At 37.5% G+C, this 15,965-nt stretch overlaps 1 protein-coding gene across 2 annotated transcripts in view; it reads right to left on the reverse strand.

The window, feature by feature from the left end:
- Window positions 1-15,965, reverse strand: part of PHF3 (PHD finger protein 3) — a 44,849-nt gene that overhangs the window by 25,998 nt on the left and 2,886 nt on the right. Inside the window, exons 2-3 of one of the 2 annotated variants that reach the window (XM_074154098.1) lie at window positions 8,323-8,484; window positions 5,331-7,143 (exon numbers count right to left, since the gene is read on the reverse strand). In XM_074154098.1, coding sequence (XP_074010199.1) covers window positions 5,331-7,143; window positions 8,323-8,484 — 1,975 coding nt within the window. Of the gene's footprint in view, window positions 1-5,330; window positions 7,144-8,304; window positions 8,485-15,965 lie in introns of both variants that reach the window. The other variant, XM_074154097.1, reaches the window with a different exon arrangement.

Here is a 15,965-nt window from a genome sequence, read left to right on the forward strand (position 1 = left end):
AGCAGAGTAGTATAATCCATATAAAAAACTACTAATAAAATGATACAACTGTAAACATAAAACATATGGGAGTCCTTCCATTCTTGAGTTTTACATTACAATGCTATTTTGTTTATACTGTTTTTCAATTTTTCTACAGCTGTGGCTGGACATGGATGACAGCTTTTAATGTCACGTCTTCTCAGAGGGGAAGAAAGCAGTAACAAGGGCAGAAAACTTAAAAGCATCATCCATGACTGTAAATTGATGACATCTTGCATAACCTGCAGTTTAACATACTCATACTATTCAATAAGCATGTAACTAGAACTGAGGCATCATAATTATCTTAATTACTGTTTCTTGTGAAGAATGTTGTCACAACAGTGATTCATTTGCTGCGTATGCATCTACCCTTAAAAAAAATACGCACATGTAATTTAAGGGTGGTTATAAGTTCAGAGTCTTCATCTTCTTCCTGAACCATTCTCTTTTGTATTGGCTGTAAAAATTATACGATCGCCTGGTTCCAAAATAGTTTACTCAAGTATTAGCATTATTTTCAAAAAACAAATGTCCTAATAATCTTTACTAGAGGAAAAACCAAGTTTCAGGTTGGGTTTTTTTTTTTTAACTTCATCCATCAGCCAAAGTGATTTTCTGTATTAGAACTGTGCAGAAACTTCTTAGTGACTATATTATCAGGAATACTATATCTTAGCTAAATCATCTCCTGCACTTTCCAATTAATTGTCTTTTACAATATTACTAACTTTTCCTCTATATGAAAGCAGAGTTCAAACGTGGGGAAAAGAAGTTCCAAACTAAAACTCTGGTCCTGCATCACTTCATTTTTCTGTGAGCTCTGAGAAGCTCAGTTTGTGACTGACCACACAACCTGCAGGATCAAATCCCAAGCAACAAAAAAACCCAACAAACAAACAAAAAACCCCCCCAACAAAACAACAACAAAGAAGGACCCAATTCCCACAACCTATTAAAAAAAACCCTTACGAGAACTGTAGCAATCAAAAGAGGAATTCATCAGCAACAAATTAAAGCTGCAGACCTCCCTCGTGATATAATGATTTCTATAAAATTTGCCTAGAAACAGAATATCTGAAGTTACGCACTATGAATTACTAATCAGAATTGGTAGAACTTCTTCCAAAAGAAGACAGAGGGAAGACAAGGGAGAATATCTGCAAAATGTCAGTTAGATTTTGTCTATCTATACAAGGAGTGAGTTCAGCTCTCCAGCCTGCAGAGAACTTGAACATCTAGAGTGAAAACTGGACAAATTTATAATATGAGTCTTTACATCATAAGGATGCATTTGATGCACAAAGGAAGAAATCTTACATTAGCAGATTTCTCAATGTCTGCAGAGCTACCGTCTTCATCTAGTTCTACACAAAGGAATTAAGCATTATTTTTTTTTCCTTCAACTATTCTTTAAAGATCTTCATTCTGTCTTCTATCACTTGTCACAAACAATATTTTCAACATCACTTGAACCCATTAAGGAGCTGAGAGAGTAACCAGTCTGTAACATTTTTCTACGCGATGTGCATATCCATACACAGATGAACAAAAATTTATGTGTTTGATTTATGTTATTAGCTGATGAGAAAACATCTGATATGGGAACACAATAGCAAAGTTCAACAAGTTGAAAGCACTACTATGGGTAACAATAATTCAAACTTTGCACTGAAAAAAAACCCAACCGTTTCCGATGTGCTGAAAATTACTAAGTACAAAAAGCTACATCATAATTATCTGACTTGCCCAGAAACATAACCATTGTTCATATGACCAAACAATTATTTTTTAGTTATGTTGCACAGGTAAATCTCTGAATGGGAACTGACACAATTCATGAAGCAAACTGACTGAAACAATTAGTCCTAAAGCCAAACGTTTACCATCCACTCTCTGGGGTAATGAAGATACAGAATACAAAACAGCTATGGTGGTTCCAGTTTCCAAGCACCGAGACAAGTGGAAAACAGAGCATGAACATTCACTGTTCAAAGCTCAGGTGCCAAAGAATGACAATCTATTAAGAGAAAAAACCAGGCATGCCTCTCGTAAAGCAAGACACGTTATAACTTGTTAAGTTTTTTGATCACAGAAGTCACATATTTGTAAGAGAGAATTCCTCCTTTCCCAGCCAAATCAGTTGCATTTGCAGCGCAATGTAAGCATACTTTGACTTTAAATGTGGTCAGCAAATTATTGCATGTATTCCTAAAGATATAAATTGATCCCATTTGTCAGGTGCTGATTCTGAAATAAAACAACATGCAAGTACCATCCTTCTTCTACTGTTCTCCTAGCGGGCACAGCAAGATTACTCTGGGGCTGTGAAAGGCCCACGTAAGCATCACCCTTTGGGGATTCTGCACACAAACAAGACTGATGAAACAATCCTCACCCATCATCTTCAACCTGAATCAATTTTCCAAACTTAGTATTACATCAACAACAAGTTAGCGGCTTTGCATTCATTGCAGGGAATACAAAAAGTTTCAAGTGACTCCAATTTTGCAGCCCAAATTCTACAAGTGTTTCATTAACCCGACATACTGCAAAGTTCTTATGCACATTATTTCCCAATGCTGGGCTGCAATTTCAGTTCAATTTCTTTTTCTACAAGTAAATAGTACCACGACGTTGATAAAAATTTCCAAAGTTTAAAGAATAACAGGGCAGGATATAAACACAGATATCGTTTCAGATCTTAGCTCTGCTTTTGACATTTGTTGAACTTACTGTCTTCTGATAATATTTACGTCTCACACTTTCTCTTTTTCTCCTATACAATGAAGGGGGGGGGGCGGGGAGGGAAGGAAACGGGTTGGCCAGTTAGCCTATTCCAAAAGGGAAACAAAAATTCCTTGAAAAGCAATCCAAAAAGAAAATGGAAAAAAAAAAAAACATATCACTATAGTTAATTTTTGATAGTTTCAATGCTTTTCCAAGTGATAAAAGTGAAATTTGTTAAGCTTCTTTTTTCCTTCCACCATACTGAAAATGTTTTCTTGTTCTTGCATTAATAATTAAACAAGTACAAAAATGCCAAAGCATTAAGAAATGAGTTTTGCTTCCTCTTGTATCTTGGTGACATCACATGAATCTGAAAGGTTTAAGAGTTCTTATTTGCAGCACACAACAACAAAATAAAGTAATCTGAACAAATAAAAACGTCATTTTTTAGAATACTGATGATAAAAAGCACTGGCCTGATAGTCTTAAGTCTTCTATTATTAAGCACGGGGCTCGATACTGCAAGCCCCCTCCCTCCACTAGTGTGTCTCGCTCACATTCTATATACAAAAATTCTGTGTGTATGTACTAAATATCTTTCTACATTTAGGGAACCTGATCTTTCCCCGATGAAACTGCTGGCTGCATCAACAGTTTTGTAACAGACACATTAAAAAAAAAAAAAATCTTAACAAGACTGACATTACGAAGTTGAGGTCACCAGTAATCACCATCTGTGGCAATTCATGGGCCAGCTCCGTACGTTATATTATTCTTCTAGCAAGAACTAGCGGTGCAAAATTGGTTTTTTCCATTTAATCCTATATCAACGCACAGTATGTGTATCATCTGTAGCATTACTTTGACTTCATAAACTAAATTAAAAATATTTAGTTCTGCCTCACTGCTGCATCTTCCCAGTATTGCTTATATCCATTTCGTATAAAAAAAAAAAAATAATCAAGATTTCCTGAACTATAACAAGACATTCAGGACAAGAAAACCCATCAAATGCTTATAATGTTAGCAAAAATACAAAGAAAATAGGAAAAGTTCAACTCAAAGCTAAATTTTTAACAGATATCAAGCAGTTTAAACTCCCAATATGCATATTTTGCTTTAAAAATATCCACATAAGCATTTTCGTACTAGAAAGCAGCCTTTCTGAATTTAAACAATTCACTGAAACACAGGCTACCCATGTACTTCTACCGTTGCGGTAACACACGAGAAGATAAAACCTGAGGAAATGCACACTGCATAAAATTAAACACTATTACAGAGGCACAAATGGTAAAGTCCTAACATTAAAATAATTTAAAAAAACCAACCCAACAAACAAAAACCATGGTACTAAGTTTGAGTGGCCCTTCAATCAGGGAATTGTCACTGATGAGGCAGAGCAAGCCTAGAGTTAATTCTTTTAATAGGCCACATTGATGCAGTTACTATAGCTGCTCAGCAAATGGATTTATGTATTTGTTTTTCTAATATGATATTGTAAGTCAATAAAACTCACAAAGGCTCTTCTTAGACACAAATTAATGCCAGAAAAACCTCAGGTACCAAAGGCAATTGTTCCATATTTCACTCTGATATACAGAGCTCTAAAGCACACTCACTGAAAATTACTATTAAAAGTTACTTTCACAGAAGCAAAGGACTAATTAGAAACGTCTTCAATTAGAAATTAATGAAAAAAAAGAAAGGCTGGCAGGTTAAAACTGAAATTATGAAAAAATACTTCAATATTAAATCCAGAAAATAAGAAGTGGTAATAAAGGAATTCTTATTCTTGGATGGACAGTTCATTAGTGGAACTCAATGGCCTTTTTCAGGTTCACTTACAGTGCAGAAGAATAACTTTTGTCACAAAGGGACATTATTAACTTCAGATGCAACCTCATTATTAGGTTTAGTCAAAGGCAATTTCAGATATGCCCACTCAGAAGTTTTATAGAAGTTTTTTTTGAGACTGACGTTCTCCCCACCACCACCAACTCCTTCATTACTCCTCTTACACGAAAGCGTTACAGCAACAACTATACGAGTTGAAAGAAAACCCCTCTGAATCTCTAGGTATTAGAATCCCACTTCTACTGGAAAAAAAAGTCACATGCAAACAACTATTTGATTTTTTTTTTGGTTGATGGCAATCCTTCAACTTAAGATGTCTCTGGAAAGAAGGAAATGACAATCTGAAACACAGACATCTTAATCTCATTTCTTTTCTACGAAAAAAAAAAAGTTAAAAGTACATATTTTAACAGCATAGCAGAATTTCGCATTCCTCAAAAAATGTATTCATATAATAAAATATTTCTAGTAAAAATATGTGACCAAGCTAGTTTCTAATGTTATAGTTAAAAGACAGAGAAAAAAAAAAAAAAGTGTATGAATGCAAAGGAAACTAATTGACAGTATAACAGACACGCTTTGACCATAAGGCTCTGCCTTTTCATTTTGGCACCAGCAGTATGAAACATTTGGTAAGAGAGGAAAAAAAAAAAAAAAAAAAAAAAAAAAAATCTTCTGGGACCAATAAGAAATTCCTCAGACACAAAGCCACACACACACACCTGTTGCCATGTGGCTTTTTGCAAAAGCCGCACTGCTTGTTGGGCACCCAAACAGATTTGCTTTCGCTAGCAGAGGTATGTTCCAAGCCTTCCCGTTTCACAGTTGAAATGTTATCTGGAATGAACAACGGAGGTTCATCAAGCGAAAGACTTTTGCTACTTCTTCTCTGGCGAGGTTGGAGATTTTTATCAATTCTTTTTGATTTGTTTTTTTCTTTATCATCCTCCTTCAGATGTTCTGTAACAGGGGGATCTTTCGGCTCTGCCTCTTCCTTTGCGGAGCTATTTGTTTTTAGCGCAGTTGCAAGCTGGTGTTTCTGACCTGGGGCTTTCTGACCAAGATTTGAAACATGCCCTGATAACGGATGCACAGAGTGGTGAATCTCTTTAGAAGAGCTTTGATGAGTAGGAGATTTCTCACTTGCTTTTTGAATTGATGACTTATGTACTTGCCCAGAAGCCTGGACACGGGGTATTTTCTTCACCATTGTATTGTTCTGCTTTTTTCCGCTCACCCCAGAAACACAGCTCCTTGCTTTCAAACACAGATCAGACTGTTTCTTCCTAATTTTAACTGGGTTATTTGGATGCTGATGACTCTCTTGCTCATCTGCATTCCGCTTCAGACTTGCTGAAGACGGACTGTGAAGACCTGAAACAGTAAGACCAGCTCTTGTTTTTGAACATGTTATTTCTTGTTGCGCTGTACCTGATTTCTGTCGAGTACCTGCAGTCAGATTTTGCTTATTCTGTATTATAGATTTACTATGCCGGGGCCTAATGTTCTTTTCACATTTTGATGAAATGCTAATTTGTTTATCATCCTGAAATTTTGATGCCTCAGGGCCTTCTACTTTAGCACTGATGATCTGCTGTACATTTTGGCTTTTTTGGTCAAGAACAGTGCTATCTAAAATGCTATTTCCCAGGTCAGCAGAAGTAAACTCTTCACTTTTCAAGTCCTTATTATCAAACTCTGTACTGTCCAATAGTTTCTCAGATGAGGTTACAGTTTTCTCCACTCCCTTGTCATCATCTACAGGTTCTGTTACACATTCCGTTACCGACAATGTATTTTCATCAGGAATTTCTACATTGTAGGAACCTAAACTACAATCAGCCCCCTTTTCTATAGGGCTGGACAAATTTGAAATGGTCTCACAAATTTCACTTGGATTCACAGAAACACTAGATGAAGCATTAGCTTTTCCAGTTACCCCACTTTGATCATGCTCTTCTGCTTTCTTCTCCGATTCCTCTGTTTGATCAGCCTTTTCTTCTGAAGAAGCTTCAGAACCCATTGAATCGATCACATCATTTGCTTCATTTTTAACTGCAGTAGTTTCAGTATCTGTAGATACTGAACAAACTGACTCAACATTCCCAGATGCAGTCTTTGTTGCAACCTCTGTTATTTCCTTTGTTTCTCCACGAGAAGGAGAACAGGCTCCTGCTAAATTAGCACAACTTAACACTTGGGATGTTTCCTCAACTTTTGCCTGGTTAAGAGTTTCAGACTTTATTTCATTCACCTCTTTGGGACCAGGAAGACATTTTGTATTACTTTGGGATGCTGTCACTGCTGCTGCTGTTCCTTCTATCTGTCCTGATCGTCTTGTACTACGCCTAACTTCTTTAGGTTGCTCTATTTTCAAGGGCGCAGCGACATCTGTCTCTTTAGCTGGACTTCTCTCTTGTTTCTGTCCAGTTTTTGGAGCAGATACACTTTTTACAGATGATTTCTTGGTACTAACAAGAGGTGCAACATTCGAACGCTTGGCTAGCGTGCTCTGTCGCAAACTCCGAACTGGTTCTAGGAAGGGAAAGAGAAAATGTCTTAGGTATACTGCATTCTCCTCTTTGGAAACACAACACTTAAATCAAGCTAAATCAGTTATATTCTAACTTATTGGACACACAGAGAGAACTTAAAACTTAGTTGTTTACCAAACTTAGAACAAACAAAAAAACCTCAGCTTTTTACTTTAAGAAGTTCTAAGTTACCTGCATTTCAATTTTACACTGCCACAGTTTGGATGTAAAATCACATTATTCTAATGGCTATGAAAATTCTGAATAGTATATATAAAACAGAAGCGATGATAAAGACAATCAAAACCCACTCTACTTTTCTACCACTTGACTTTTTCTACCTCAAGTAAAAATTGAACAAGTGAGTTATGTTGTGATTACAGTATAGCTGTGAAGTTTACAAAGCTTTTAGAAAACACAGTATATGAGTCCGAGACGCAGTCACATTCTCACTAAGACAACATCTCTCACATTTTCTAAACAAGAAACCATTCCAATGACTTTTCAGGAAGCATATTCACCAGCTTTGTACCACAGGTTCTTATATAAATTCTGACTTCCCTATTAAGTAGTTCCATCATTTTAACTCAGCCTACTCTATAGGGGGAAAAAAGCAGAGCTGTCAATAACTGCACCAGCTCAACAAGTTAGAAAAACCCTCACCATAATCAATTTTCTACCCCAGAGAATTAAATTACTAAGATACTTATTAAGCATATTCAGATATTTTGATAAAAGACTTTACAACTGCAATTACTATAACCCGGATTTTAAAAAAATACACAAATAAAAATCAATAGAATTAAAATAGTAACTGGAAACAAAGAGCCACGCTAACCTACTATTGCAATGCTGTTTGCAAATAGAACGTACTTTTGTTGGCGCAGAACCACCGTGCTAATCTGATGCAGGTAAAAGGATCAAAACCTCAAAAAATGAGTTTATGGTCTGTGGTCCTTAAGGAAGATACCAAATATTTAACAAAGAGGAATTCAAATTGAGTAGTACCATACTGATGTCAACTTCTAGCTCCAGTTTATAAAACAGGAAATGTCTGTACCTGAATTCACACAAACAGATAGCAAAGCTTTACTTTAAGTCTATAAATGTTGAGGATGTGGGACTATAAAAATTCAGTTGACTTTAATGTGCAAAACCACATAATCTATTGAATGGTCACCTTGTGCCATTAAACGTGGCGATTTTCTTGGTGCTGTGACTGATGTTTCTTCACAACGGCTCCTCAAATTTCTGTTAGGTAAAACAAGCTCATCTTCATCAATAGTGTCGTTACCACTTTCTTTAACTCCTTCTTCATCCATAATATCATCAAGACCAATAACTGGAAAAAAGAAACAAACAAGAAAAAGCCTAAAACTTAAAATGAACAAAAAAAAAACGTTGCAGCTGTAATGGCGATTGAGACAGAGAAGAGACAGGGGAAAAATAAATAATTTGACCATCTAAAAACAAATAAAAGGGGGAAAAAATGAAGGCAGGCAAGATAGAAAATTCCCATGTGAGGCAGCTTCAGTGTAGAAGCAGCTATCATCCAAAGCTTAAAATTTCTGTAGATAGTCCTTACAGCTTTTTGGTGGACTCACATTTTTATTGTTTTTTTGCCACAGGAAGGTCCCCAGTCTTAGAGGATCAGCTGTTCCTCACTGTCCCCTCCCACCTAAGAAAAAGTGAAGAAAGGAAAACAGCAGAAAGAGCTGATCCAGAAGTGCAAAGAGTTTAAAATCACAGTTTTCTCACAGGATACAATTTGAAAGCTCGAAGTCCCACCCACATCGTGTATCTGCATCTGCAACCCCTTTTTGGAAGAGCATCGAGTGCAGCATGCACTGGTCTCCCAGGAGAGTCAGAGAACATTGCCTTTGTTGAATTCCTAACCTCCACTAACCTGAGTTGGATCCCAGAGGTTGCTCCTGAAAATAGGTTTCCTAAGAGGCAGTCAGGCCACTGTACCAGCCATTCTCCTCACTTTCTCTAAGTTTGGTTCTGCATAGGTAGCCTCTCCTATACCAAAGATCCTACGTGTGATTAATGAATCCTGGTCCCTGTGGGATGTGAAATTTGTAAGATCAAGCCAAACACCCAAGTGATTTTACAAAACATGTAGGAGGGTCTGACAAATACAACACATACTCCAACCAACCAAGAACGCCTATTTTTCACTATTCAGGCACCTACCTAGAAGCATTTTCAAGATAAACTAACTCACATGACAGCAATAAGATATCTAAACATTTCTAACAATTACTTACTTAGAACTGACTTAAATTAATAAATTTGTCTTAGAAATCAAAATAAGCAAGAAGTTAATAGAAATTAAAAATTGTTAGAACTTTTAGACTGCAGGAAAATCTGTCAACTCCTGCTCCTTTTCAAGTCTGATGTTACTGCAACTTAAAAAAATAATGTTCTCGTGAAGACACCACAACGAGCACACTTTTAAAAGAATAAAAATTTGAAATTGTAAAATACTGCTAAAGCCAGTGATGAAAGAATAATCAAGTCTATCAAGACTGCGAATTAATCCACAATCTCCTGTCACGAAGAATTAAAAAAAAAACCCAAACCAACAACAACGATGACAAAAACCCACCCAAAACCAAAATCAACCTGTTCATTTTAAAGTTCAAATATTAGAAAAGATTTTAAACAGCCTTTAAAGGCACCAGGCAATTGGTACTCTGGACCTCCATAATTAGATAGCTGTCAGGAGCTGAAAGCTAGGAGTTTCTTGAGCTGACAGTTTATTGTTACTCATTTTATTTTAACCAGAAGTTTTAGTTACTGCACTGTATACACCAGTTTACAGGAGAAGCGTGTTTCCAGAAGTTACTTGTAGCTTTTGCTTTCCAATCCACAAAGCCACCTTTACATCTGTGCATGTGTACATACATACAGATACCACACACAAGCTGCAGAGGACTGATAATGCCGGTCTTGCTCCAACTCATCCAAAAGTTCCTTAACCACCTATTTGCTATAAGCTACATACTGGGAAAAAGGACACACCAGCAAAAAAATGACATTGTAACTGCCCTGTTAGACTTTATTTTCCCCACAGTATCTAATACTGGCCATTGTCCAAGACTGAACACTCTGAGATGGGCCCTCACCCTAACTCCATCTGCCCATTCCCATGTTCTCAAAGACTATGTCCTCCCAAGAGCTCTGCATTTTGGTATTAATGTTCTCATTAAAGAGTGTTCCTACAAAACATGGAACAGGTATTTGGGAACAGCCTGTGACAAGGGAGACTCCTTTCAAATCCTCTTCTGTTTCTTCAGTGTAGAACTATTCAACTACTAAGCTACTGAAGACAACATAGAATCATAGAATGGTTTGGGTTGGAAGGGACCTTAAAGATAATGGAGTTCCAACCCCCCTGCCACGGCTAGGGACACCTCCCACCAGAGCAGGTTGCTCAAAGCCCCATCCAGCCTGGTCTTGAACCCCTCCAGGGATGGGGCAGCCACAACTTCTCTGGGCAACCTGGGCCAGTGACTCACTACCCTCACAGGAAAGAATTTCCTCCTAATATCTCATCTAAATCTCCCCTCTTTCAGTTTGAAACAAATACCCCTCGTCCTATTGCTACACTGCCTCATAAAGAGTCCCTCCCCATCTCTCCTGTAGCCCCCTCTTTAGGCACAGGAAGGCTGCTATGAGGTCTCCCCGGAGCCTTCTCTTCTCCAGGCTGAACAACCCCAACTCTCTCAGCCTGTCTTCATAGGACAGGTGCTCCAGCCCTCTGATCATCTTCGTGGCCCTCCGCTGGACCCGTTCCAACAGGTCCCTGTCCTTCCTGTGCTGAGGACTCCATAGCTGGACACAGTACTCCAGGTGCGGTCTCACCAGAGTGGAGTAGAGGGGTAGAACCACCTCCGACATGACATGACATGTCCTCCCCAGGGAGGTGATGGAGTGACCATCCCTGGAGGTATTTAAGAAGCGTGTACATGGGGCACTTCAGGGCAGGCTCTAGTGCCTGAGATTGTTGGGTTTTTTTTTTGTGTGTGGTTGGACTTGATGATCTCAAAGGTCCCTTGCAACCATGAAGATTCTGTGATTCTGTGACATAAAAAACACAGTTGGACAACTTTTGAAACAGCTCTGCAGCAGATTTCAGGGCTGCCATTAGAGCCCTGGGTTTTACGATGTTCTTGCTCAAGTCATTGAATTAGTAACAAAAGGGAAACATTCAGTCGACTATGGACAGACAGTTTGAAATATTAGAATTAAAGTATTTTCATACTTACAAGACTCTGTGCTGTAGCTTTAATTTTACAGAGGAATTTGAAGCACAGAATCTTGCTAATTTCAAACCACCTGAGCTATAACTCAGCTAGTACAGCCCCATGAGGCCCCCAGATGAGGAGCATTCGACACACACCCTGCTGGGAAGAGAAAAAGCGACAGAGAACAATAATAGATACAGAGGAGACTGGGACATTAAATTATGAAAGTGAAGCGGAGGTAGAGAAACAGCACTGGGAAAAGTAAACCAACACAAGCAAAACCAGACAGAACTAAAAAGAAAGAGATAGAGACCTTAGTAATAAATACCTAAAGATTATCTCGGTAATAAATACAGAAATTAAAGACAAAAGGATAAAAGATAGAAGAAAGGAAAAAATAAAGAAAAAAACATATCTGAATAGAAATAGAATATACCAGTGTACAACTGAACAAGCTGCAAATAAGGAAAATACGAATCACGTTCAACATATTCATACTGGAAGAGGCATATTTTGAGTCTCTCCATTACCTGTATTTAAATCTCTAAGCTACTGTGCTGTGCTACTGACTCACTTGTATATATGTTATACAATACCATACAGTAAAAATAGTTTACTTGCAAATTTAAAGTAAAATTTTCCATGCATTAAAACAAAGGCATGACCGTTTTTTAATTCTTCAGCAATGTAAAATTGAGGAAAACAAGCCTTACTTGCTGGAGGAGGAGGAGGGAAGGAGAAGAAAATACTTCTGAAAACACCTCCAAAATCTTTGAAATTTATAAATATTTATTTTTATTAATATAAGACTTCCCTTGATTATCTTCAGCCAAAATTAGACAGAAATACTTAGGTTTTCAACACACTGGTCAAGGCAAATCTCGAGCGTAGAAATAAATTTCTTTTCTGTAGATGTTACCCCTGATTTTCTTTTGCATAGCTAACCACACGGAACAGAACTCCACACTTTGCGTTGTAAATGCTACGTCCACCTGAATAACACTAACAGCAGGACTGAGCAAACCCACAGCGGATTCCATATTTTAGTTACACAAGCATCACAAGTTATATAGAAATGGTTGAACACTTTAAAATTTCTACTATGTTATAGGCAGATGATAACATAAAAACCTTACATTATGCTTCAATGAAAAGAACAGTGAGAGTCTAGAACAGTAACTAACACATATCTAGGTAAGCCTTAAGAGCTAACAAACTCTAGTAAGGCAATGAAACATATATATGGATACTCAAAAAATATCATTTAGTCTTAAGACTGTAAACTAAGATAGCATATTTTATGTGAAAACCTTTTCCCTATTGACATTTGTGATGCATATGTTCAAGAAACAAAATTTAAAACGCTCCATTAGAAAAAAAAAAATACGTTTTCAAGAGAAATTAGTTCAACTGATGATATAACTTACCTAAGAACACACCAAATTCCAACTGTTTTATGAAAGTTTTTCTGTAACCCTGTAACCCGTTTAACTGAGAATTTGCTTTCAAGTACCTTGTACTGACTGCCCAGTGCAAGAAAAGAATCACAGCAAGTAATATATGAAAAACTAACTAAACATTTACTCCCACTCTCCATTAAATCTTTGAATTGTAAAGAGGATTTTTCCTGTCTTTAGAATAAAAACATATGAAAATCAATCAAATTATGATAATCAAATAAACTTAATACAGCGTGTATCTTGACAGAGGACTGAATCCCCAGTTTTAAAAAAGATGGAGTTACATCACAGGGCTACTGATCTACGGTTCTTTAGCCACAGAAGCCTGTTACTTCGGAAATAAACAGCAGCAAAGCACAAATTCTATCAACAAAGTAAAAACACAGCATGAAACCCACGCAATTTAAATCAAATTAATTATTTTATTAAGAAGAGAGCGTTTAGATGAGCTCTGTGATTCATAAATACATGAACTGCCCTGCAAATCCTGTTATGGATCCAACCTCTCTCCATCCATAAAACTCTGTAAAACTGACGTAAAGGAATGAGTAACTAAAGTCTTCAGAAGGACTTAAAATGGGGACAGCCGGTAGTTTGTTACCTACAAACAGAAAAGCATGCAAAATAAACATTCTCCAGTTTCTCAATATAATACCAATATAGCAAATTTAAATTTTATACAGGAAAGTTACTACCTTGGTCACAAGACACTGTGCAACTGTTCAGATGGTCAGCTTGGAGGAAGGAAGGCATAAGGAGGTAAGAAAACTGAGAGAAAGAACTGCAGACCCAATTTTGAGTTGCAATCTGAAGGTTACATTCAAAATTACTTCATGTGCAGGAAGAAAAAATACATGTACCTTTTGCTTTAGTGAAAAGAGCCCGAAATGGCTTACGCTGCCAGACAGGTCACTAGCTAAAGAAAAGAGGTATTTGTAGTCAGAACAATTTGTTTGGCTCCAAAGAGTTAGTAGGTGATCACGATTTTAGCAGATGTAATGCAGCAATCCAGAGGGAAAGAAAAAAAAAAAAAAAGGGCAATTAAAAAGATGTCCCCAACAGCCTTTGCACACTCTTACAGGGTCAGTCTTCCTTATCATTTACGAGAAATACCTTATGTGGAACATACCCATAAACTAAACTGGTCAAAAGTTTGATTTTATTATGAAATCCAAAAATGTCTCCAGATGACAGGCAATTCAAATTCCATTCCGTCTATCACATGTATAATAAATCAAACTGCCCCGGTAAATGACATCCTGGGAAGCTACAGAATTCCTGATAGCTGAGCAACACCAATTTAGCATGAATGGTGGTTACGTCATATCCTAAACTTCAGAGTTTCCACTTCTGCTCAAGGAATTGCTCAGAAAGGAAAAAAAAAAAAAAAAAAGCAACTCAAAAACCACACACCCACACCCACCCGCACCACCCAAACATTAAGGACATCCAGAGTTGTTCCCCATAACCTACCCTCCTGTGTTGGTCATTCCGTTCTTGGAAGAACGGCCACCTGATCACACTGATGAACAGAAGCACACAGACACCTAAAACATGGTATGGGACACTTCTGATTGTCTCAAGAACTTGGGTTTCATTTAATTCTGAAAAGCCTCTTTTTGTCAAATTCTGTCCTTTAAGTGGCAAAGAGAGCAGTTACATCCATTTCCACTGTTGACACTAGGTTTTTCTGCTAATACCTACCTCAGGACAGTAAATAGCTCATCGACTAGACAAGGACCAACAATGTCATCTAACTGAAGAAAACCATTAAGATGCAGCGCAAACTGGATTCAGGCCAAGACATGAACTTTAGACCATTTTACTGGTACTGACGTGGTTCTTCCTATCCATAGATAGGCAACAGCCATCCACTCTCACGCTCCTGGCTATCTGTCATACACCAGTGCTGCTGACTACAAGATGCTCAGTACAAGAAAGACATGGACCTATTGGAGCAGGTCCAGAGGAAGGCCACAAAAACAATCAAGAGAGCTAAAGCACCTCTGCTATGAGGATAGGCTGAGACGGTTGGGGTTGTTCAGCCTGGAGAAGGCTCCAGGGAGACCTTATGGCAGCCTTTCAATACTTAAAAGGGGCTTATAAGAAAGATGGGGACAAACTTTTCAGCAGGGCCAGTTGCGATAAAACAAGGGGTAATGGTTTTGAACTAAAAGAGGGCAGATTTAGACTAGACAGAAGGAAATTTTTTAGGATGAGATCAGGTTGGTTGGGGCTCTGAGCAACCTGATCTAACTGAAGATATTCCTGCTCATTACAGGGGGGTTAGACTAGATGACCTTTAAAGGTCTCTTCCAACCCAAACCATTCTACAATTCTATGCTACTATCCTCCCCAAGAGAAGCATTTATAATTCAACTTACAAAATTTGCCTTTTCTGGGTAATGCCTCTAATAAGCAGTGATTGGAAATCAAACTTCAACTCACAAGATTCTATGTTTTTGTCTTATAGACAAGTACTTGAACTGTTTAAAGGACATTGGGCCAATTGCTACCAGTATCCATCACATACAGTCAGATAACTGGTAACTCATCATAAAAAGAACTTAGTATTAAAAAAAGGCTTAGTTCGTGATGAATGATGCGCAATGTAAACCTTAAAGCTGAGCAAGACAGATGCAATGTTGCTGAGTAATAACGTTGGATTAGGCCTGTAAATAACACCTAACAAGAATTAATGTCAATGAAGCAGTAAGAAAAAGAGCAGAAAACAAACCTATACTCGAAACCAACTTCAGAGCAAGAGAGAAGAGGTTTTTAGGCAAAAAGACCTGATCTCCAAAGTAGAGAAAACGTCGTCACGATCGTAAGAAATCTGGTATGTGGGTAAACAGGCCTGAAACAAGTCCTTCTCAAGGCTTCTACTGTTCACGCGTACTCATATTTAAATTCTAAATTTCATATTTAGAAATATTTCATATTTGCTTCTTTAGGTTGAGGGCATATAAAGATAGTATCTTTCTTTGTACATAGGTTTACAAATACTCTTGAACTCTGCTCAAACCAGGCTCTCAAAAAAGTACGTGAGCCATGCCTTTTTCTCAATTTCATCTATGAGACTCGAGTACCATTTTAGCCAAATCACCCCC

This window comes from Numenius arquata, chromosome 9 (genome assembly GCF_964106895.1).
Source record: "Numenius arquata chromosome 9, bNumArq3.hap1.1, whole genome shotgun sequence".
Lineage (NCBI taxonomy): Eukaryota > Metazoa > Chordata > Aves > Charadriiformes > Scolopacidae > Numenius > Numenius arquata.